This window comes from Haemorhous mexicanus, chromosome 10, assembly GCF_027477595.1.
Source record: "Haemorhous mexicanus isolate bHaeMex1 chromosome 10, bHaeMex1.pri, whole genome shotgun sequence".
Taxonomy (NCBI): Eukaryota; Metazoa; Chordata; class Aves; order Passeriformes; family Fringillidae; genus Haemorhous; species Haemorhous mexicanus.
The window spans coordinates 9,071,240-9,094,589 of record NC_082350.1 but is presented as its reverse complement, the minus strand read 5'-3'; the positions used below and the strand labels follow the sequence as shown (position 1 = coordinate 9,094,589).

General features: G+C 44.0%; 1 protein-coding gene across 1 annotated transcript in view; it reads left to right on the top strand.

Annotated features, from left to right (window-relative positions):
• EPHA4 (EPH receptor A4) overlaps positions 1-23,350 on the top strand; it is a 104,818-nt gene that overhangs the window by 48,567 nt on the left and 32,901 nt on the right. The window contains exon 5 of the mRNA XM_059855254.1: positions 7,767-8,105. Coding sequence (XP_059711237.1) covers positions 7,767-8,105 — 339 coding nt within the window. The remainder of the gene's footprint in view (positions 1-7,766; positions 8,106-23,350) is intronic.

Sequence of the window (23,350 nt, the reverse complement as noted above, 5' to 3'; positions counted from 1 at the left end):
ATAAAGAGGATCCTTTTGTCACTCCTGGTCCAAAGCCCATTGAGGGCTGCTGGTCTGCCTGATTGACTTTGATTAGCAAACACCCATAGCTGGCACACAGCTGCATTGAACAGTGGGTTTGCAGGGCTTTCACAGTTTTAGGGTGAAGTTAGAAAGCTCCAAACTGCAGCAGATTTTTGTTTTATTTTTAATACAGTATTTTATTATTTTTTTGGTTGGTAAAATAATTTTGAACCCATATCAAGCTAAGGTCTGCTTTTTCTGCCTCAAAAAAGAAGTGATATTTTCTTCAAGGAGAGTGCGGGAATGGTTAAAGAAGATTAAAGTCTTTTCTACATGCTTGAGGTTTTCTGATGTCTGGTGGGAATTGCCAATGAAGCTTCCTTCTGATTTCACACTGTCAGGCGAACGCAGGCTGAATGCAGTGTGACAACCCACTTGAAAATAATTATCCACTGCCCTGGCTGCAGAGACATCCGTTACCTGCTGGAGAAATGTGCTTTTACACACGTGCCCAAGCAGATGGAGTAAATTATTTTTTAAATCATTTTCTCCTTCCAGGGCTCAAAAGTTTCATCGTGCTAGTTACTTAGTTACATACATACCTTTAGAAAGCATTTTTCTTTTAAAGGAGGTGCATTTTAAATGCACTGATCTGGTGACTGACAGGATGCTCCTAACAAAGGCTTGCCTTCTTGAGGGTATATGTTTGAAATATCTCCATTAGCACTTCCATGGAGAGTGTGGGTTTCAGTTTGCATTTTTAATAGATCTCCTCCCACAGCCAGATCTTTCAAGGTAATAAATCTTAACTATAACAGAGGCTAGTAGTAAATAGATGTGGTTACAGTCCTAATACTGATAATATCAGTTCAGTCCTTAATGGGTAATGTTGCTGCCAGAATAATTCACTACCACTGCTGATGGCTGAAGACTAAGCTGGCATACAAAAGGGAGCTCCTGAAGGAGCCCTCTGCCAGGCTGTGACAGAAACTGTGCAGACAGGCAGCTGTTTGTGGCTAAGAGAGCTTCTTTGTTTTGGGTGCCACCAGAGTGGGTTTCTTGGAAGTGCTGAATTCACTTTAAAGGAATTAATTGTCAGAACCCTGTGCTGAAGTGCCTTTTGGTTTGTTTTGTGATGTTTTTGTTTCTCAACACAAGAAAATAGTATATAAAGACTACTTGTATCTGATAAAATTGGCCAAACCAAAGCCCTCAACTTTATCTTCAGTCCTGGGGCCATGGGACCTCTGAGAAAAGGAAAGAGGAATCTTTTACTCATGTCTGCCTTTGGTGAACGAAAGTCGTTTGCCCAAAATTCGGAGCTGCTCGTTGTCTAGAAATGGGATTTTGGAGTCCTGTCACCCTGGGGCAGCAGAGAACCAAGCTGCAAGGTCTTTCTCATTTCTTCTCATTTTATGGGACAACAAGGTCACTCGGGAGCTGTTTTGCTGGGAATCATTTCTTTCTCATCTCCGTTCTCTGTGCTTTAATCCACGCCTCCTAACCATACACTGTTGCTGAACTAAATTAACTGGTTTAGTGAAGACAGTATTCTTGATGTCAAACAAGTCTGTCTGGTCTGCTTGTAGAAAACTGTAATTGAATTTACCGCATACACCCACAGAGACTTTTAGAGAAACACCTTGCTGGGCAGATCAGTAATAAAAAAGGAAGATGTAAAACCAGGGATATTAAAACCTCTGTCATAACCATTTAAATACAGTTCCCCGGCACAGTGCCCTTACAAGTCTACCTTCAAGTCCCAGGGTTAGTTTTGAGGGATATTTTTTGGTTGTGCGGATCTGTCGGGTTTGCAGCTGTAGGAAGGAAGGGAGGACAGACGTGGTTGGAGTCAACCTGCACAACCAACCAACCATGCCTGCCTCCCTGGAGCCCCTCCAGCTCCTGGAGGCCAGCTACAGCATGTCCTCTGCCATGGCTTTGGATGGGTTTGTGGTGTATGGCATTTGTCAGGGGAGGGGCTCTCTCCTTCCCACTTGTGCCTTTGTGGTGATGCTGCACTTGCAGTCCTGGCCTGCCCTGGTTAGACCCTGTCCTGGGATCTGTGCTTTCCCTGAGGTGTGCATGAAGGGCTGGGCACACTGATCCCTCAGGGCAGCGGGAATATTCACTCAGTTGTAGCTAATCCCCTTTGTGCTATCTTTCTTTGAAATCATTCATTGCATTGGGGTAGACGTTCTTTCTCCTTGGTGGAATGACTTTGCCAAATTTGTGAGGCTGAGCCTCCTACATTTGTGCTGCTGTCCTTTGGGGACAGGAAGAAAGGGGCTTTGGGATAACGTTCTCAGCTGGATGGCATCCAAACAACAGTCAAACAAACTGGTGATGTTTGACTCAATTATCTCTGTTGCCCCTTAGTCTTTAGGGCAGCTGATTTAAATGGAAAATACTGTACTCCTTGCAAATAAACAGTTTACTGAGGTGTCATTATGCCCAGTGTTAGTCTGCAGCCTGGTTTGCTTCCCAGCTGTGTCCCCTTGCCATCTGCACCCCACAGGTGCTGCTTCAGTCCTGGAGAGCAAGTTCATTACTGGGTCTTCACCGGGGAAGCTCTCTGTGAGTCACTGCAGTGCTTGGACCAGGCTTGATCCCTGGTGTGCATCATCAAAGCTCCTTCAGTGTGCCCACAGAGACCTGTAATCCACAGACAGCTGGCACACAGGGATCTCCTGTGGTCTGGAAGGAAGGAAGGAGACAGTCAGGTGTTGGTATGTGCCCTTGTCATGGTTTTCACCAGGTCCTTGTCAGTTGTACAGGCGTGTGTGGGAGGCTTCTGACTGGAGAGAGACTTGAGTGTAGGAAGGGAGTTGATAAATGAAAAGTTGATAAATGAAAAGTTAAAATACTGCCTGAAGTTGTAGAAAGAGTGCTAAAATGCATCAGTCCTTTTAATGCAAGTAGTGCTTATGCTATTAACGCCTTAAAAACTCTTGTTTTGCTGAATGTTTGTTTGACACAGGGTGCATTGTCCTTAAGACAGACAGATCTCTTTATCTGTGGATGAAAGACAGATGGCTGTAAGGGCTATAGCCTATTGCAGCAAGAGAAAGCCAAACAATCTGCATTGCCCAATATATTTGAGGAAATCGAATAGGAGGGTTGAGGAAGATGGCAAGATTAGCTTGATGAAGATTATTTGTTGCTAAACAGACTCTGCAGTGTTTCCCTCAGCCCTGACACACACAATGAACTGCTCCACCCAGGGCCTTCCCATTTGCTTCATGGCTCACTTGATTTTGATGGTTTTATTGTGAAGCAAGATTTATGGAGCCCCAGGAAGGAATAAAATTGAAAACTTCCGTTCCCTGTGTTCCCACAGAGGAGCCCCCCATCCGTTCAGGGTGCTGGTTAAAGGGGCTGGAGAGGGATCTGGCTTTCAGGCCCCATGATCAAACTGTGTCCCCTTTGCAGTCACTGATGTGAGAAGACTGAGTGGCTCTGCAGATCCACCCTCAGATTCTGTTGCCCTGTGCAGGGAAAACAACAGCACCTGCCTTCCTAACATCATAAAATGAATTTTAAAATTAATCAGCTTTCAGGATTAAAATGTTTAGATTTAATTTTGATTTCCTGTAGGAACTGTCACATTTTCAAACTGTTCCAGGCAGTGTGGCAGTATTAGCTCCGTTCTTCCACACTGCCAAATAGCCCATGCAATAGCAAGCTTCCATTGGCAGGAGATTGATGAAAATGCTGTAGATTGTGGGACTTGTGACAAAATTACAGATGGTGGTGGTGATTCAGAAGCACAGGTCCTTGTCTCCTCTCTCATCTGCCCTGTAGCTAGATTTTTCTGCCAGAGGACACAGGTTTGTGTGCGGAGGATGGTCTGGCTGTCAGGATGCTGTTCCCTGTGGGATCCTGCTAGCTGGGTTCATCCATGTACTGTCCTGGCCCTTGCAGCCTGCCCTGGCCCTGAAAGGGTTTGTCTCATCGATGGGCAGAGGCTCTGTTGTCAGAAACAAAGCAAATCCTGATCACCATTGATGGAGAGGATCCGCCCTGTGTTTCATCATCTGAAACCAGGCCCATCAATCTGAAGCCTTTCCCCGCTCCCTGTGCCAACAGCTCCATTGATGACTGTACTCCAGGAAGAAAAGAAATTGCTTTTCCCCTCACTGTAATGTCAGCCCACCACTTGGAGACTCCCCCGCATCTTCCTTTTCACGCTGGAGGTGGTGCACTCATCTCTGTGACCTGCAAGCATCTGCTTCCCTGGTTTTCCACTTCACTGCATCTCTGTTTAGACACTGCAGTGCCCTGTCCCACATACTAATTACTGACTTTTTGCTTCTGAGGAGCTTGATTCATTCTGGCACATTTTCCCATGTGAAACTGGACTTAGAGCCTTGGAAAATATCTTAATGGACACCAGACTAAGTCTGAGTTTAACCCCAAACTGGCTGCTGTATCTGAGCTAAGAGGCACATCTTTTAGACCACAGCTGCGGTAGTATGAACCCTCCCCCATGGGGGTCTTTGCTTTAGGAATACCCCCATGAAATGGGGATATTCTTGGCCCTGGCAGAGCTGGTGCTGCCTGGGGAAGGAGGTGTTTGCACTGAGGTGTTTCCATCTCAGCTCTCCTGGCTGTGCTCCGAGTGGATGCTCTCATGTGTGTGGCTGCAGGGAGTGAATGCTCTGTAAGAAAATGCCTTTTGCTGTTCCTCGCTCTCAGGCTCTTGGTGTTTCCCACAGGAGCAGTTTCTGTTGGTCCTGACCAGTCTCTGGGAGGACACACAGCCTCAGCTCCCAGAGTGTCTGGCTGCTGCTCTGTGCAGGGCAGACCTTCACTGTACAATGTGCACCTGGGCTTGCCGCCTGCTGAGGCTGCTGTTCCCCCCGAGGCTTGTGTTGGTTTTCCCTTTCCCTTGAGAGTGCAGAGGCACAGGTGTTGTTACCTTGTGCACCTGCCTGCCCTGAAGAGAGCCCAGGTGTGAGGCCGTTTGGGGAAGCCCAGGGTGGAGAGAGTTTGGTTCAGTCCCTGCTCAGCAGTTCCTGTGCTGCCGCTTGAGTTCACGATTTCAGGAGTGTCTTCCACCTCATTGCACTCTGAGTTTATTTTTGAAGAGGAAGCTCATGTATTTGCAGGCTAAGCAGAGACCACTTTCTCGTACCCAGGGGAGCTGGCAAAGCCAGCTTTTGGGGAAAGGAGAGCTGCTTAAGGGACAGAGGCATTGGGCTGGGACGTGGGGCAGTTTTGACCACTGCCCAGATGTGCAAAGCATGTCTTGTGTGCCCTTGTCTCGCCACATCTCTCTCTGCCTCCATTTCCACATGATGAATAGAGATTAAAACCAGTTTCTTTCCTTTCTCTTTCTCGTCTGTTTTTTGGATCAGGAAACGTCTCTTACTGTGTTCAGTAACTGATCTTTGAGTAAAAGGGTTTTGTCCTTAGGAGTCCAGAATGCTGCCAGTGCATAAATAAAAGCCCTGAATGGCAGCCTGGTAGAGCAGCAGGCAGGAGGGCTCCCTGGCTCAGGGACTGGACTCAGCTCTCTCTTCTTGCAGTAATTCTACCTGTCAACCCCGATTAACTCAGAGACTGTTTCAAAGCTTTGGCAAGAAGGGAGGATTTCCCACCTTTCAAAAGAAATATATTTATTTTGTATTTTTGAAGTAAATACAGACAAAAAAATTCCTGTTTAGTTACTCCTGCAACAGAGACCTTTCATTTGGGTACCAAAGACCCATTTGAGCTCTCTATATCATTTAAGACTTAGCTAGACATTTTCTTAACCTAGCTACCTCTCTCAAAATATAAGTCCTGTCTCCTGTTGAGCATGTCTTGCATCAAGTGGCTTCAAGCACAGGCCTGAAGAGGTGATGCAGCCCTCAAAACCTTGTCCTATGTAGCCTGTTCAGGCCTCAGGCTTCCTTTGACATGAACCTGATAGATTGAGGAGGGAGCCACAATTAATTTTCCCCATAGTCCTCCCTTAACAGCTTAACCTTTTTGCTCTTACACTTGATGAGTCACTTTGTAATTTCAGTAGAATTTCACATTTCAATGTATTTGGTTCCTGTCTTACCACAATGACTGTTTTTGTACCTTTGGCATATGAGAGATTATGACTTATTTATTTATACACTTAATGGAACTGTTGGTGCTGGCTGATTCTTTTTTGGCAGGTTCATAGTTTCATAATGTTTGACAAATTTGCCAGAACTTTCTCCTTTCCTTCCTTTTCTGCAAGGAGATCTAGCTGAACTTCTTTTGTGTTGCACCCATCAAAAGTATTTGATGAAATCTAGGAAGCTTTCATGAGCTTTCCTGTGTCTTGAATTTGTGACTTTGCAAAATTATTAGCAGTATTTTTCTGCTAATAATATTTGTATGTAAAGCTCTGACTATCAGTAGTTAGCAAGCAGAGCTATTTTTACTGTGTTCTGTTTTGGATTGATACCTTTTGCAATCTTCATTCTCATTCTGTCTCATTTCTGTTTGATGCAGTGCTTACCTGCAGCCCTGTCCCAAAGCCCTGTGTGTGTCAGAGTCCCTGTGTGCTCTGCCCAGAGCAGCCTGCCTGGCAATGGTCAGGGAAGCCTTTTGGGATGGATGAAATACCCATCTCTTTCATGGCTTCACTCTGAATCATCCGCCTTAAATTTAAGGCTACAAAAAGTGTGTCTCAACTGTATTGAAATTAGATTAAGAGTTGCAGGATTAGCTCTTCTGCATTTCCAATTTGCCTCTGGGTTTGAGGCCTGTGGGGATTTAGGCACATCAATAGGATTTGTGCCCGTGCGTTGGTCGGCGCGGGGCAGGGCGGCGCTGGCCATGGCACCTCTGGAGAGGTGCAGGAGGGGCTCTGCCTCTGGGCTCTGCCCAGCCTGCCTTGGGCTCTGCTCTGATCCCACAGTCCCTGTGTTAGAACCTGCTGGGAGCTCTCAGGCAGCGTGTTTATAAAGTCTCCCATCCCTGTGGTGGAAAATTTGTGTCTCAAATCCAGCCTTTTTGCCAAGCTTTCTGTCTGGACTCTTGTTTCTGACCAGGTTTCTTTTATCAGCCCTTCCTTCAGATGCTGGCCATATTTTCCTCTTCAGTTCTTTCACCTTCTCCAGCACTCCCCTGTTGTAAACTTTATTTTCCATCCTTCAAAGCGTTAGTTCTGTGTCTGGCTTCCTACTCAAATCTCCATCCTGCATGCTGAAGTGTCATGTTCAGGTCCCTGCTTGATGGGTTTCGGTGTTCACTGAATGTGATTTGACATCAACTTGTCTGGAAAATATTGCACTTGTATTTTTCAGAAAAAGATACCTTGAGATATTTCTATAATAATTTCAATGAGAGTCTGCCTGTAGGTAATGGGGGACTTTGAAAATCTGAAGTGAAGCAGAAGTTTGTGCATTTGATGCTTTGCTTAGGAGATCATGGAAAAAAATATGTAAGATAGGTAAATTTACATTTTTCATAACAAGTATAAACAGTGAAAGGGAAAAAGTCCCACTCCTGTTTAGTAGCAATACTGAGATTTCAGGCTCATTTAGAGCTGGAAAATACTGTTAGTTCATCAGATAAAGAGATCAGAGTTTGACTTACCAGCTAATTTTTCTGCCTTCATTATGAACATAGAGAAGTAAAATTCTGCTTGGTCTCTCAATTCTCTCTTGTCCTTAACTTGAATGGGAGTTGCACAGCATCTGGGATGTGCAACTCTGATGTCACTATGTAGGCTTTGTTTTGTTTTTTTTTTTTTTCCCCTCCCCTTAATTAAAAATATGTGTACTTTGTCTTTTTAGGCCCTCCATCTGCTCCCCAGCACCTGATTTCCAATGTCAACGAGACCTCAGTGAACCTGGAATGGAGCCCCCCCCAGAACAAGGGTGGCCGGGAGGACATCTCCTACAACGTGGTGTGCAAGCGGTGCGGGGCGGGCGAGCCCAGCCGCTGCCGCTCCTGTGGCAGTGGGGTGCACTTCAGCCCCCAGCAGAACGGCCTGAAAACCACCAAAGTCTCCATCACCGACCTCCTGGCACACACCAACTACACCTTTGAAGTCTGGGCAGTGAATGGAGTGTCCAAGCAAAACCCCAGCCAGGACCAGGCTGTGTCAGTCACTGTGACCACTAACCAAGCAGGTAGGAACATAAACAGCAACTCCCTTCCTCTCTGCTGCCTGTTTTTTAGGGAAGCTGAGATTTCCATTACATTTAGCATTAGCAAATGAATGCGAGGAGGAGCTTTAAGATGTGTAACTGGGTCAAACCCTTATTTTCTGGTGATTTATATGGATACTTTAAATGCTTCAGAGGCAGGGAGAGAGAAGGGTTTGGGTGCTGTGTCTGTGCTGCAGCACACGGGCAGGACGCTGGGAGGCATTCTGCAGAAGCACAACGGCACAGCTACCCTGTTCCCACCCTGGCCCACCAGCAGCTCTGCTCCTTGCAGGGGACACCCTGCACAGGGGCACAAGGATGTCCTTGGTATCTGCAGAGGGCAAAATACATGCCTGGGGAGCACAGGGTTGTGCTCCTGCCCCTCTTGAAAAAGGGCTGTGTAAGATTCAAAGAGCGGAACGAGTGGGCGCCCGCTCGCCTGCCTGCTCGCTCTCCTCTCCTGGAAAGTCAATTAGATTCTGTCCCCTTGTTAAATAAATACCTCCTTAACCTGCTGCTGACAATGTTTCGATTGATCAGAACTGGCATTGCAGTAGAAATCCTATATGAGCTTTCAACTTCAGGCTGACTGATTTTTGCGTTTCGTTCATCTGGGAGAGCGAAATACTATTTCTGTGTATACGAGATTATTTCAGATACCCTGGGCAGCTCTGCTTTTTTAGTACCCCATGCTTGACCTAGTAAGGGCAAAGGCTGCAGCAGCAGATTGCCATTTTGTTTTGATGCTAATTTGTTTGATCTTTTCCTTTAATTCCATGAAAACATTTCTTAGTTTGCAGCCAGCTAGGGTTTAACACACAGGGTTCCAGTTGAATTTTTAATTTAATGCACAAAATTATATACATTTGAATATGACACTCTTCTAAATGCAAATGAGATCTCCAGACTGTCAGACTGGCTACAAGACCGTCAAACCTGTTATCTGATGGCTCAGAGTGCTGATTGCCTTCAGGTCCCACAGATGTTGCAGGCATTCAGTGCCTCAGAGCATAGCTCACAGGGTATCATTTATTACTGGGCTTACGGTGTATGAGACATTATTAATATTGCATATTTTGATAGGACCAGACCATATAAATATTTTGAATTCTGTTTCCTATTTGGTGTGTGTGAAAAATAGGCAGAGGCATAGTCTAAATCTGCAGCTTTTAGCTGTAGTCCAGGACATGTCAGTATTACCAGTGAGAGATACATTCAATTTTGCAGTGACAGTTACAAGCGAAATTGTCAAGTCCATGCTGAAGCGCCTTTGAAAATCTGGTCCAGTGTTTTTTGTTCTTCATATACAGTTGACAGCATCCCTTTTAAATTATGATTCAAAAATTCAAACCACCACTTTGCCTAGTGAAAAGAAGACTAATAGAGAGCAGGGGCTATTAGGGAGTCTTGGGAGAAAGCCGTGGGAGAGTGCTGTCATACGCTATACGAAAAGAGAAGGTTGAGGACAGCAGCAGGGACAGTGTTTTTGTGCTGTGAATGCCTAGCAAAGAGAGTATTTCTGACTGATTTTGGCATGTGTAAGGATTAGTGGATGCATATATGCATGAATAAGTGAGCGGGATCCACCTACCGTGTGAAAATTCTGCCATCTTATGCTTTTATATGCAAACCAAAATCTGATTGAATATTCAAATAAGAATTGATTTTGTTTATTATCCATGAGTAGTATTCTTCCCATCAGGAAATTTGTGTTTTTGCCAACGTTTCCAATTTCGAAACATGCCCAGTTTATCAAATGCGTCAGAGGGACAGAGAAAATTATACTGGTATAAAAGAAAATTAACTCCAAGGTGCACTGTTCTCCCATTCTTCATACAACTTTGTGGTTTCTGCTGCATAGAAGATCTAAATAGAAATGTGTGGCCTAAACCTACAGATCCCAGCGAGATAAATAGCCTTACATATGCAAATTGTCCCATTGATTTTGGTGAAACTGCTTGCTTGAGTAAAGGTTTGTAAAGTTAGACCCTTGGGTTTTACAAGTACTCATCTGTTTAATCATTGTAAATGTGTGTCTGGGGTGCATTAAAATCCTTGTGCCACTAATTTTCTTTCACTATATTTCATTATAAAGAAATCATGTCATGATGGTGCACTGCCACAGGCTTGGTTTTCATCTTGCACCTTTCTTACACTAATGTAAAGCTGCCTTGGTTTCTTTAAGGCAATTCTAAATTCAGATTAGAGCCAAGCTCCTCCCTTAATAGCGCTTCTTCCCTGTTTTACTAATAAAAATGAAGGCTCCAACACTGAAAAGTTGTAAATTACTTCATTGGTTTTGTTTTGTATGCCTGTGCTTGATAGGAAAAAGAAAATATTGTCAATATGGGGAGTTTTTGATAATTCTTTATATATGAGCAGTGCTTTTGGGTTATCTTCTGGAGAATTTGCTAGAACTCTTTGCAAGAGGTGCAACTCTGAGTCAAATTCCGTAAAAATGATGAGTATGCAAGGGATCAGGAAATTCTTCCTCATAACAACTTCACCTTCCAAATATGCAACTGTATAATGTGAATAAGATAGGCAGGAATTTTCCAAGCAGTTTTTGATGTGAGGATCAGGAATCTGGGTGTCTGTGTGTTTGCTGGCCGTGGTGCCTGCCCCTTGGAAGGTGTGCATTTGGAGACAGGCAGAAAGCAATGAGAAATCACTTGTGGTATATTCAGCCCAAAATTGATGGAATGCATTGCAGTGACTTAAAAGGTGCAGTTGAAAAGCACAGGTGGGTTTTTGTTTGCTTTTGTCGTTTTACTCCTGAGATAATGAAATGAGGCAGTTTGCTTTCCACTCTTCATTTAGAAACTCTTTTCAGTTTGCAATACTATAGAAAAGTGTTTAAATGAGAATAAGATTTGCCATTCACAGTAGGATCAAAAATAGTTTGAAAAAGTATTTTTCTGCTTCTTTGGAAAAGTATTGGTTATTATAACTTGCTTACTTTTCCAAAAAAAAAAGCTAAATTTCAGTCTTTGAAGCAAGTAAAAATTTCTATCTCCCAGTTAAATACTTCAGTGTTGTGACATTTTAAGAATTTTGAGTTAATTCAGCTCATTGTTCTGCATGTTTTTTTTTTGGTTTTTTTTTTTTTTTTTTTTGAGTTGGGAACCATTACTCTTTTCCCCTATGAGATTAAAAAATAGAAAAAGCAAGGATGGAACACTGAGTGGCTGAAACTTGAAGCCAGTGTCCTTAGCACACCGAGTACTGCAAGTGCTGACATTGGGGGTCTCACCACTGGCAGTGGTGGCTTTTGGGCTTTCAGTTTTCAGTGAAATGAAATCAGCACTTTGCCCATCTTTAAAAATTTGTGAAATTATTTGTGGAAGAGATGCAGGCCAGCAATTCTCATGTGATGCTGCTAGGAGAAGCTAATTTCAATGAGGAACTCTATCAGGCTGTTGACTGTGTAGCTCAGAAATCTCTGGGCTTCTTGGTTGGTTTTTGGTTTTTTTTTCTGCTAAGGTTAATGCTGTGAAACTGTTCAAAATTAAAAGAAAAGCTCTCAATAAAGAGATCTTGTTCACAGCATGCAGGAAGGTTGTGTGTTTTCTTTCGAAGATGTGCTGAACAGTTTATATTTTTATTAAGGATTAAAGAGCTGAGCTGTTTGTGTCTCCAGCCTGAGAGGCAGGTTCCCCGCTCAGTCCCCCTGTGGGGGCAGTGCCACAGGGACAAGGTTTTTGCATGGATGCTGGAGGCATCCATAAGGCAGGGGAGTGGTGTGGGGGCAGAGCCTGCACAGGCTTAAATGAGATTTAAAATCCAAACTTATTTTCCTGCTTGCTTGGCTCCCTTTGTTTTGTTTGCATTTTATGAGGGACGGGTGTCCTGCTCGCTCCTTTGCTTGTTGGAGTTGAAGCAGTTGGTATTTCTGAATAAACAAACTGCCTGGTGATTTGTTACCTTGTTAGGTTACCTTGGGCTCTGTGTTTCCTTAAGTGGATCAGCAGAGCTGGATGGATGCAGGATGTGCCAATTAGGATGAAAATACAGTGTACGTAAATAAAGTCACTTCTTCTCCTGTTGCATCACCCTGGATGTTTTCGAGCTGCCAGTGCTCAGGATCAAGAAATGATCTTTCTGGAGAATGTCTCAGGCTCTCTGTCCCAGTTATTGCTGCTCCTGTTGTCAGTGCTCTGCCCAGCCCCGTGTGTGTGCAGGGCCCCTCTCTGGCCTGTGCAGCCGTGTGTTCAGTGTCCCAGAGCTGCCCCATCCCTGGCAGAGCAGGGGGCTGGCAGTGTTGCAGTCCTTCCCCTCTCCTGTGTGCTCCCCAGATCCTGCCCTGGCACTCAGAGCCCTGCAGTGCTTCATTGCCCTTTCCAGGCAGGAGCTGAAATGGGTCACGGTGCCACCAGGATATTTCAGCACCCCCGAGAAGATCCGTGGGAATGGAGTGTTCTTCTGGGACAGGCTGCAGTTGTGGTGAGCCCAAAATACTGACTTCCAGTGCAGGGAAGGGAAATGTCAGCTGCTACTCACTTCTATTTAGCATTTAGGTTGTTTGTTGTTTATGTTCTTAATTCCTTTACTAAAAGGAAAAAAAAAAAACCCAAACCTGAAAGATCCCAGTCCTTTGAGGATGTTGGTATTTTAAGTCAGAAATGGCAGGGGTAAGGAGGAAAGAATTGGGAGTTATGACTCATAAGTTCTACTGGACTTTTTGGTTGGGCAATATATATTCCCATTTTATATTTTGGTGGGTCTTCTTTGAAAGCCCATGTTTCCTTTCAAATGCTGTTTAGCATTCCTCACGTGTTGTGCAGAGCAGCACAGAAAATGCATATAAGGTCTTACATTATGCCAGTGTGGTTTAGCCTGTGCTGAGCTACATTTGCAGTCAGTAAAAATTCATGGACATACATTGCCCTTGGTCAGTGTGCACTCCTTGTGTCAAAAAAATAATAGTTGCTCAGGCAGATCAAAAGCAATGCATGCCAAGGCCAGGAAAGCTAAAGATTTTAGTATATTCTTTTCAATGCACTATTTTCCTGGATATTTATAACTTACCTATAAAGAATTGCTCTGTAGTGAAACATCAAAAGACATTGTTACGTAGATTTCAGTCACAGACCTTTCTTTAGGTGACTGCATGAACACCCTTAAACTACTACTGGAAAATAAAATTAACTGTTACTCTGAAGGTTGATCAATCCATCTGATTCTCTAAGCCTCCCTTATGTTATTTGAGTACAATCCTGGTTTCAATACAAGTAATAGTAAATCATTTTTGTTTGCTGAGAGTGAACATAACATTTTTTGATTTTATGTGTGGTGATATTTATGTGCATATTAAAAATCTATCGATAGGGAGGTGCTGAAGGAAGTTAATTTTGATTTTAAAAATTGCAAGGTCTGTAGTCATTCAGACTGCTAGTTTTATGCTCAGCTCTTGCAAAAAATGTTCCTTTTTTAATGCAGTCCTGGTGAAGAGCTGTTTATTGTTGTGTTGAAACATAATTTTTGAAGATCTGTATAACCCCAAGGAAGACTTCATCTCCAAATAGCCGGCAAAGGAGCTCTGTGAATGTGAAGACAGAATTCATCATGCACTCCTGTCACTGTTTCACAGACCCTATGAAATAGTGTAAGCTGGCAAAATAAGTCATTTTCTGTGCTGGCATCCCCCTTCCCTGGTGCCTGGTGAGGCTGTGGGGATGCTCGTGCACATCAGCTCTCCAGCCCGGCCCCTGCCGAGTCCCTGGGGGTGAGGTAGGGACAGGGCTGTGCTGTGGGGTTTTGTGGAGGGAAGGATTGAGGTGCTGGGCCCGGCTGTTCCTCAGGAGTCTCTGGACCTTTGGAGGGTGTTGAGGTGACATCCAGCTCAATGGCCCACCTGGGAGAGGTGCAGGAGGGTGAGTGAGTTCGTGTCACTGCTCAGGCCGAGGAGTGAGTGGCGCTCCAGATGCTGGCACAGCTGGTCTGCCTGTAGCCTTCTCAGGCATCCAAGAGTCAGTTCAGTTTTTTATTTTTATTCTAAGTACTTGCTACCAGCACAGTCCCACCCTTTCCAGTTACTTGTTCCCTGCAGCCAAAGGATACAAATAGCCTGTTCCAGGAGTCCTTTTTCAGGCACACAAACCCGTGAGGAAACTCATGCACGTATCTGGGTGTGTATAAACAGTCGCAGCACCCTGGCCACCCAGTTCCCAACAAATCTGATTTAAAATAATCTCTTGGCAAACATCTGGATATGTGCCAGCTGTCCAGAGCATGGGAAGTGTGTGTGATACTACCAGCTGCATTCTTTTTTCTGTACAATGTCAGGGTAATGGGAAAAGGGACCTGCAAAGGGGTGTTCTTACTTTGCCTTAAGGTGTTTGTACTAAGGGTGATAGACCAGCAAATTATTCCCCAAATGGAGCTGTGTCAAGCCTGTATTCAGTAGGAAAGAAAATCAAAAGTAAGCATGGACTTGGAAAAGGGGTGATCCATGAGCGTGACACTCTGAGTGATTTCTTACAGCATCTTGCAGAATTCCAGGGTAATTATATGCAACTTTCCCATTTGAAATCTAAATCAGTGGGGTTTGTAAGGCTTCACGTTTTTCTGCTGGACATGAGCAGCGGTACCCCCTGCACATTGTTCAAGCAGGAGGGTTGGGACAAGGTGCTGTTGTTGGTTTTTATCTGCCCTGATCAGTGAGGTGACCTGCCAAGATGTGCAGGACAGCCTTTTCTTCACCTGCCTTTTCTTCCCCTGCTTTGGCTTTCAGAGGGTCTTGTGTTTTGGCGTTGGGCATCTGAAGATTTACATTGAATGAGTTACTGCGAAGACTCCTGAAGCAAACCCAATGTGTATTTTGGGAAACCACAGATCTTTCAAATATTAATGCAGTGAGAGACCCAGAAAGAAAAGTGATCCTAGCACTAGAAATTTGGGAATTGTGTGGAACTGAACAGTGGGGGGGGGATACTTTTCAATGGGCAAATTTCAGCATTGAGCATGAGATTTCTCAGAGACTTGAAGATGTCATGTGTTGACTGCTTCAGGTTTCTTCTGCTGCACGTTTAATTACGTGTGTAAGTTTATGTGTCTGAGTAAGGAGCTTCTCCAAGCTGGCAGATGCAAGTGGGAGTTTCTTCTTAACAACTCCGTGTTCTTGCAGAGGCTTTAACTGATGGTCTGTAATAAATGTGTAGTTATAAGCATACGTGCTCCCGTCTTAAAAACAAAACTGGGAAAACTATTGTTGAGAAGGACTAAATTATTATTTTAAGGTAACTGCAGCATTCCACAAGGAAATAATAATTAAAATAACAACTGCCTGCTTTCTGCCAAAGCTGTCTGCACCACCCATTTCCATGAATTTGTATTCAAGGTGGGGGATGCAAGTCTTGGTCGGAAGGAAAAAAAAAAGTGCTTTCTAAAGATCCTTAGTAAATAACCAGCTTCAGGGTTCAGTGAACAGCTTAGACAAGCTGCATGTCAGATAGAGCCAAGATGTAATTGCAGCATTTAAATAAAATTTTAGTCACATTTTTTAAAAGATCTCGTGGTTTGCTATAGAAAATGGAAGTTAGTTACACACCCTCCTAGGGAAAGAGATGCTTAATTTCAGCATTGGGTAGTGTTGGTCATATTTAAGTCATATATATTTACTTCAAAGAGGAATAAAATTCTGGTCTCAGTGATGTTGGTACAGATGAATAGCTGCCAAACTGACAGAGATGGAGATGTGGTCCTGCAGCTTTTATTTGCCCTGGTCTATTTAACTGTGTGCTCACTTTCCCTGGCAGTAAACTGACATTTCCCATTCATGGGGCTTGATGATCGGTGTGAGCACTTCCCTTAAACAACTGGCACAGAAATATTTTCATGTGGAAGGAGAATTTGCCCAAAAATGTTTGTGGCTACTAAATGTTTGGATGGGCTTCTAAATTCCCTAGTTGTTTTTGCAGCTGACTAAATAAATTGGAAAGCAGCCAGAGAGACAGCAGAGTCCAGTCGGTAGTTCAGCAACAATAAAAGGCTTCGGAGGACTTTATCAAAGCTTCCATTAACCCCCTGCTGATGTCCTCAAACAGGATTTTTTTGAGAGAATAGAAACACAAAAGCTAGGCTGCACAACTGCCCCTGTGTGTCCATTCACAGTTTTTAAATCCACACAGTTACTAATTAAAATGCCATGCAGAGTAGCACAAATAAACATCGCTAGTCCCCGAAGCCCAAAAGTTTTTGCATTGGCTCATGGTTTGGAGGGCAGGATGCTGAACTGACCCCAAAGGGTGGGTGAAGAAGCAGCCCATTCTGGTTCAGATATTCTGTCCTTGTGAAATGTGTGTCAAGTCCATCCATATGCATGAAATCCCACTCCCAGAATGCCATCCCAAAGCAGCCCGTTATATTTTATTTATGTGTTGCATAGCGCTGTGCTAAACCGTGAGGGCTAAATAGAGCTGTGGCATGCCTGCTGGCTCCCTATAATCATGTTTGCCAGCTTCTGGTGGACATCAAAATGCTGAGCACACGAGTGAATACTGCTTCTTTCATTGAGAAATGTCACTTCAGATTTAGCCCCACGTGTGAACTGGTGTGCAGGCAGCGCTTTATTATCGTGGCAGGGCTCCAGTGGGCTTCCCCTCCCAAACAAAGTGGGAGCCTCTCTCTGCATCCACTTGAAGGATTTCATGGCATCTCCTTAGATTAAGGTAATCTGTCTTCATTACTAAATTCAAAAACCAGAGCCCCAGAACTTCGAGTGCTCTTTGAGAATGGATTCAGGGTCCCTGAAAATTGTGGTTTGGAAACTGGTGATAATAAAAGTGGTTTTGTATTTACTTTTTTAAATGCAGTCAAAAGAGGTGGAGGAAGCTCAAGTGTTTGTCTGTTATTCCTGTGGTCATTTGTATTTCAAACCATCCCTTATAGAAAAATCCTACTGTTAATTTACAAGGAAATGATAGTTTTTGTCTCAGCCTTCTGAACTGTTCCTGCAGAGTTTATTAGGACTTTTATCCCTGCTATTGAATTCTATCACCTAGTCTTAAAAAGACAATTGACTGATGCTGATTTTTTTATTAAATTCTTCTACTGCTCCATAAAATATAGCTTTGGTTTTGTCTTTATAAAAATCCATGGAAAGTATCAATGGATTATTGCAGTCAGAAAAACCCTTAAACTGTAATGTGCTTTGGATATGTCTTCCAATTCCACAGATTACCAAAGGCTAAAAAGAAAGCACTGACATTTTTAATTAGCTTTTTATTATTTTTAATTTTCTGTGTTGCCTTTAAGTGGTCTGATTGAGAGATAATAGAACAAGACAGTTTTGACTGAGCAAACCAGGAAAGTATAGTGGGCTGGAAGAGGTGTCTGGTATATGAATTGAGTTTTGTGTGCTGTCCCATTTATTTTAGCAAACAAATCAAGGCATGATCTGGAGACAACCCGCTACAAGGGCTCCCTGGGAAGATTGCGCTTGTCTCGGTAACAGACTGCGTTCTTTAAATCTGTCCTCTGAATCAGCCCCAATTTATCTTCCCAGCATAAAAGGGAATGCAGATGGAGTAGCCACAGCCTCCCTTATAGTTTATCAGGATATTGTGCATGCACATAAATAAGGCAGAAAGTGACTGGAATATCTAAGTGGCTGAGTGTTAAATCCTGTGGGCACTCAGCAGTGGAGCAGCCAAGGGCAGTCCTGGAGGAGCTGCAGGCGTTTGGGGGCTCTGCAGGCAGGGGGTGCAGGCCCAGTGGTGCCTTTGCAAGAGGTCAGTCAGTGTCATCCTGTCTGCTGGAATCTGGGACTGGAAATGAATGTCCAAACTCAGGAGACAGACCAGTCCGTTTGACTGCTGCACAAGTTATTGTTTTCATGGGCTTTCATTTGCCCAGACTGTAACTCAGTACTCTTCCAGGACATAAATCTGGCTGGTCTTTGTACAGGTCAATATCCTTATAACCTCACAAGGTTAAATTTTTTTTTAAATTTTTATTTATTTATTTTTAGTATTGAAATTTTTCAGACTTTGTAATGGCACTTGCATTGCACAGGAAACCAGTTATTCTTTGGAGTCTTTTACACTGAGGCAATCACCTTTAATATTTAATTGCTGATTCCACTTGGACTTTTTCCAATTGACACAATTTTAAAACAAATAATGCACTGGTTTTCAGTATGCAGCATAAAACCAAAATAATGAAACCCCTTTATAAGTTTAATTATGTGCCACCTATGATGTAATTGGCTACTGACATCATGAACTAAGATTTTAATTTTAAGGTTTATGTGTTTCAGGAAGCTTAGGACTCTTCCCCAGTTTGTACCTCATCACTTTTTTTTTTTTTTCTTTTTAATGAATGGCAAACATAGGTAATTTTGCTTTTTGTAGCAACACTGTGTGCAGAGTTTTTTCTCTCTCATCGGGTCTATTAATGATTTTTAATTTCCTGAACAAATCTGCCCGCTATGGGTGAAGGAAAGGGGCTTTAATTCAGTTCAGTGAAAGGACCTGGTGGGAAAGCTCCAAGTGTGAGTTAAGTGTGCTGTAGTCTGATTCTCTGTGGTACTTTCCAACAGCACAGAGTATCTTTGTTCTCTGGAGAAGAGACGTTTTGACAGGGGAGTATGGCAGTGTTTAGCAGCATCCTGCAAGAATGAGGATCTCCAAGTGCTGTCAGAGCAGTGTTCTTCACAAAGTGCTACTGACCTGAGCCCAGAAAACCCAAACCTTGATTCAATCACAAGCATTTCTCATCAGCACTGAGATGGTATCATGTCAAATCCACCTAACCTTTGTACAGAGGGTACTTCACTGGAGTTCCAGCTGAATGGTACTTCACTGGAGTTCCAGCTGAATGCTCTGAATATCAGCTATAATTAAAATGTATCGTTTGTTCAGCTGAAATGTAAATACATAAATGCAAACCTTCTGTACCAGCCTCTTCTGTGTGAAGGAGCTGAAACTAAATATGGCTGAAGTTCCTTACCTTGGGTGGCTTGAAACAATTTATGCTCACAAGTGTTAAGGTAAGAATTGTGTTTTTTATTGTTGAGTGAGTCCTGGGTTTGGATTGTGTTGGGTGCTGCAGGCTCAGGAGGGCATGGCACAGACCCAGCCTGCAGTGGCTGTTGGAGCTGTGGATCACAGTGGGAGTAAAACGTTTATAATTGTATTGCTTTTTCTTCCCCCAAGAATCTTGCCATCTCTGACTTTAGATGATTGATCTGAGAAACTCAAATGGCAAAATCTAAGTCTCTGCTATTACTGCAGCACTTCAGAAGCCAGGATGAGGCAATGTGGCCAAATCTATTTATTAAAATAGCGAATGCTGCTTTAGCAGAGTGAGTCATGCCATTTATTTATTTATTTATTTTGTTTAGAAGATACTTCAGTATTTCCAAGGCATCTAAGTGGCAAATAGGGCAGAGGCTTCTGTTTTTCTGGATTTTAAAAAGGCTTTTAAGCAGCACTTTTTACAAAATCTAATATTCTTAATGCTGAAGGTAAGTGGCAAAGGAGGTTATTTAGCACATGTATATACATCATCTAGACATCCTTGTTTCAAGTAAATAAGAAGTAACTGTGTGAGAACCAGGGAGAGCAGCATTAGGAGATGTGTTGCCTTGGGTGCCAAATCACACATTTGCCCCATGATAGATTAAGCTTCATGCCATACCTGTTGGGGTAACCACATGCTCAGGTGACTTGTTGGTAAGTATAAGAAAGGACCAGGGAGAAGAAATGAGGCTTTCTGTTAATAGATACAGACATGGGGCATCAGGTGAGAGCTGTCCTATGCCCTGTGAGACAGTGGGTTGCCCCTTTGGGATGCAGGGTCAGTATTTTTATGTTGTTCTATGGATTATTGAAACACTGTTGTAAGAGGCTTGAAAGCTGTGCACATCAAGTGGTTTGCAGGGCACAGATACAGTCAGTTATTTCATTGGTTCTGTGCAATTTGGGAACAGCTCTTCCCCTCTTGTGTGTTGACTCATGATGTGTGTGCAAACGTGTCTTAACTGTGGGCAGGAGGATGGCACAATGAAGGAGGAGTAGCTGGATGGTTGCTTGACTTGAGGAAGGGCTTAGAGAATGGGATGGGGGTCTCATTTGGGGGTAACTGGTGTTTCTTTAAGGGTAGCTTTGATTTCCTGGTGGAAGGGGCTGAGGGGGAGTGGAGTTTGTTTAGAAAAGGCAGCAGTGCAAGGGTGAAAGAAAGGCTATTTCTGGGCAGGAATTAACTCTGGTGGCTACTTCTGGCTTCCTGGGAGGAACAGCAGGGCATGTGGGTCAGGCAGAGCTGCCCTGAGGGAAAGATGCTAAGTGGAGCTTTTTGCTCCAGACTACTTACTTTGAACTGTTGGGGAACACTCAATTTCTAGCATTATTATCTGCTTTAATAGCTAGGGGTTATGGTCTCTAATTCCTGCTTTCAGCTCCCCCAGAGCCACTGTCCTCAGGGGTGCTGTACATTGTGTCACACCATCAGGGGTTTCTGGTGGTCTGTGCTTGCAGAGACCACCAGCATCTGAGAAGCAGGAGGATGATTACAGCCCGTCCTTGCCACAAGTGTCCCACCCAAACTCAGGTCCTGGGGTCCCACCTCTAAGTGTGACAGCTCTGGCCCACAGCAGTCTCTCTTTGTCTGGACTGCCTGGCCCATTTTTTCTGCTTCTCTCAAGCCAATATAATGCAGTGGAGCATCAGTGTTGGCTTCTTTAGGCTACAAAATTTATTGCTGTTTATACTGGGTCAGATTCCAAGCTCAACCAGAGGGAAGAGTAACTGCAGCATGACGTGCTTTGTGACCAGCGGCTCCAAACCTGCTCGGGTCAGACAGCTGCTGACTAATTATCCATCTTAACAAATTACTTAGAGCTCTAGAGTTTCTAGAGCAACTCACAGCTCAAAGTATGTTCACCCTTCCATGTTAATCATTCTAGCATTTAGAAATATTTTGGTGCTGGGGTTTTTAAGTGGTTGTGATGTTCAGATAGACTTTTATAAATTGCCTCCCAACTGAAAGGCTTGTTTTCCTGTTTGTTTTAAACTGGCATTGGTACATACAGGAAATACACGGTATTCTGCCATGTTTCTGTTGGCAACTATTAAGTTATCCTTGTCAGAACATGCCAACAAGATTTCTTAGCAAGCTAGCAGAAAGAAAACAAGCAGTTTTCAGATGAAACAGACCCCATGCTTGAGTTGTAATACAAATCTCTTGCTAAATGCTATGTAGATTCTATAATCTTTTGGTTTAAGGCAATCTTTGAGATTGTAGGTTGCAGATTCAGATCTTTGGAGTAATTCCAGACCTGCATTGCATAAGCTGACATCATTATTTGGCCTTCAAAATTGGAGGAGCCAGTACCTGAAAATAATGTATTGCTGTCCAGAGCTGGCCCTCTTTGATCCCCAGAACAAGCCATCTCCTGGGCTTGCAGAAATCTTCTTCATCCTCCCTTCATTTCTGATGTAAACCACAGGGAACTCTGGTCTCATCTCAATTCCTGTAATAGTTTTCATCTGAATTAGAGGAGTTCTGGTATGTTGAAGTATTCTGTGCTAGAAGTGAACTGGATGTGCAGCCCAGAAAATACACAGGCTCTTTGTGGGTCCTCAGCAGCCACTGCTAGTCACCAAGAAATGAAGCTGGACTTAGGTAGTAAAAGTACAGCACTAATAATCCTCAACTACTACTATTTGTTGCTGCTGAGAGCCTGGGTTTTCCTTCAAGTTTTTGATTTGATGCAAGTCAGAGCCAGCTTTTGTGGTTTGGCAAGATTTGCAGCACAGGTTCTTTTGGGAGAGGCAAGAAATGAAAACTTTAAAACAGAGGAAATGTTTAAAACATAATAATACTGTGTTAACAGTCTTTAAAATCTCATTTTCTAGCCCCTTTCTTTATGAACACGTCATTACAAACAACTGATGTGAGCTGGTCCCTAGGTTGGAGAGCCTGTCACTTGTTTTCCTCAGAGGTCTGTGACTGGGGTGCAGAGCCTGGAAAGCACGGGAAGATCCCTTGTGCCTGTTATTTTGGGATGAAGGTGTCCTGTGAGAATATCCTGTGGCCAAGCTGGTGCTTTCCCTCAGCAGTGTAATTTCCAGCAAGAAGGAGGGGAAGCTCAGCTCAGCAGCATTAGGGCTGGTTGAAGGGATTGGGAGAAGGAGGCCAAGCTCAGCTGTCACACCTTCTCCCTGCGCCGGCCGGGATTCGGTGTGTGGGTGGATAACCTCGGGCACTTTACTCCTCAGGAGGAGATTTAACGTCTCTGCTTTAAACACTAAAAGTGTGAAAGTGCTGCCCTGAATCTTGGCTGTCTCACTCCCCAGGCTGGGAGGTGTTCCTCGCCAGTCGTCATTCCTGGGGGAAGGAGAGGCAGACGGTGGGAAGACAGAGGACTCGGGAATGTCTTGGGAAGCTTCCAGTGGCTTGGTTGAGCAATCAGGCCTCTAGATCCTTGTCCAAGTCCTAACCTGGCCCAATCATCACTAGTACAAATGTTTGCTCCACTTCTACAGAGGGAATAATGAAAAAAGCCCCAAATATGCATGTGGTTAGTTTTTGAAGCGCAGAGGCAGCCCACAGACTCTGGCAGGTCCCTGGGAGAAGGCGTAGCTGTCATGCTGACAGTGAGGAATGGGAATGCCAGACTCCAGCTTGGCTCTTCAGACGTGCACAGACATCTAATCTGGGAGTGCACGTCGCCTCACACATGTGCAGGAGCCTTTGCTGTGCTTATCCCGATGCACATACATGCCTTGTACATATGCTTTGCATATGTTTGAGCTGTGGTCATGCTAAAATGTTTTCTGGTCCCAGTGAGGCCACATCTGGAGTGCTGTGTCCAGTTCTGGGGTCCTCAGTGCAAAAATGAAAGAGTGACTGGAGGGAGTGCAGTGGATGCCAAAAGATGGTGAGGGGTCTGGAGCATCTCTCTTGTGAGGAGAGACTGCAGGAGCTGGTTAGTCTGGAGGAGACTGAGGAGATCTCATTAATGCAATAAAGAGATCTCAAAGGGGTGCCAAGAGCATGGTGCCAGGCTCTTTTCAGTGGTGCCCAGTGATGGGACAAGGAGCAAAGGCCATAAACTAAAACATAAGCAGTTGCTCAGCATGAAGAAGAACAGCACTGGAACAGCCACCCAGGGAGGTCATGGAGTCTCCCCTTCTGGAGACATTCCAAACCCATTTGGATTCATTTCTGTGTAACCTGCCCAGGTGACCCTGCCTTGGCAGGGGATTGGACTGGATGATCTC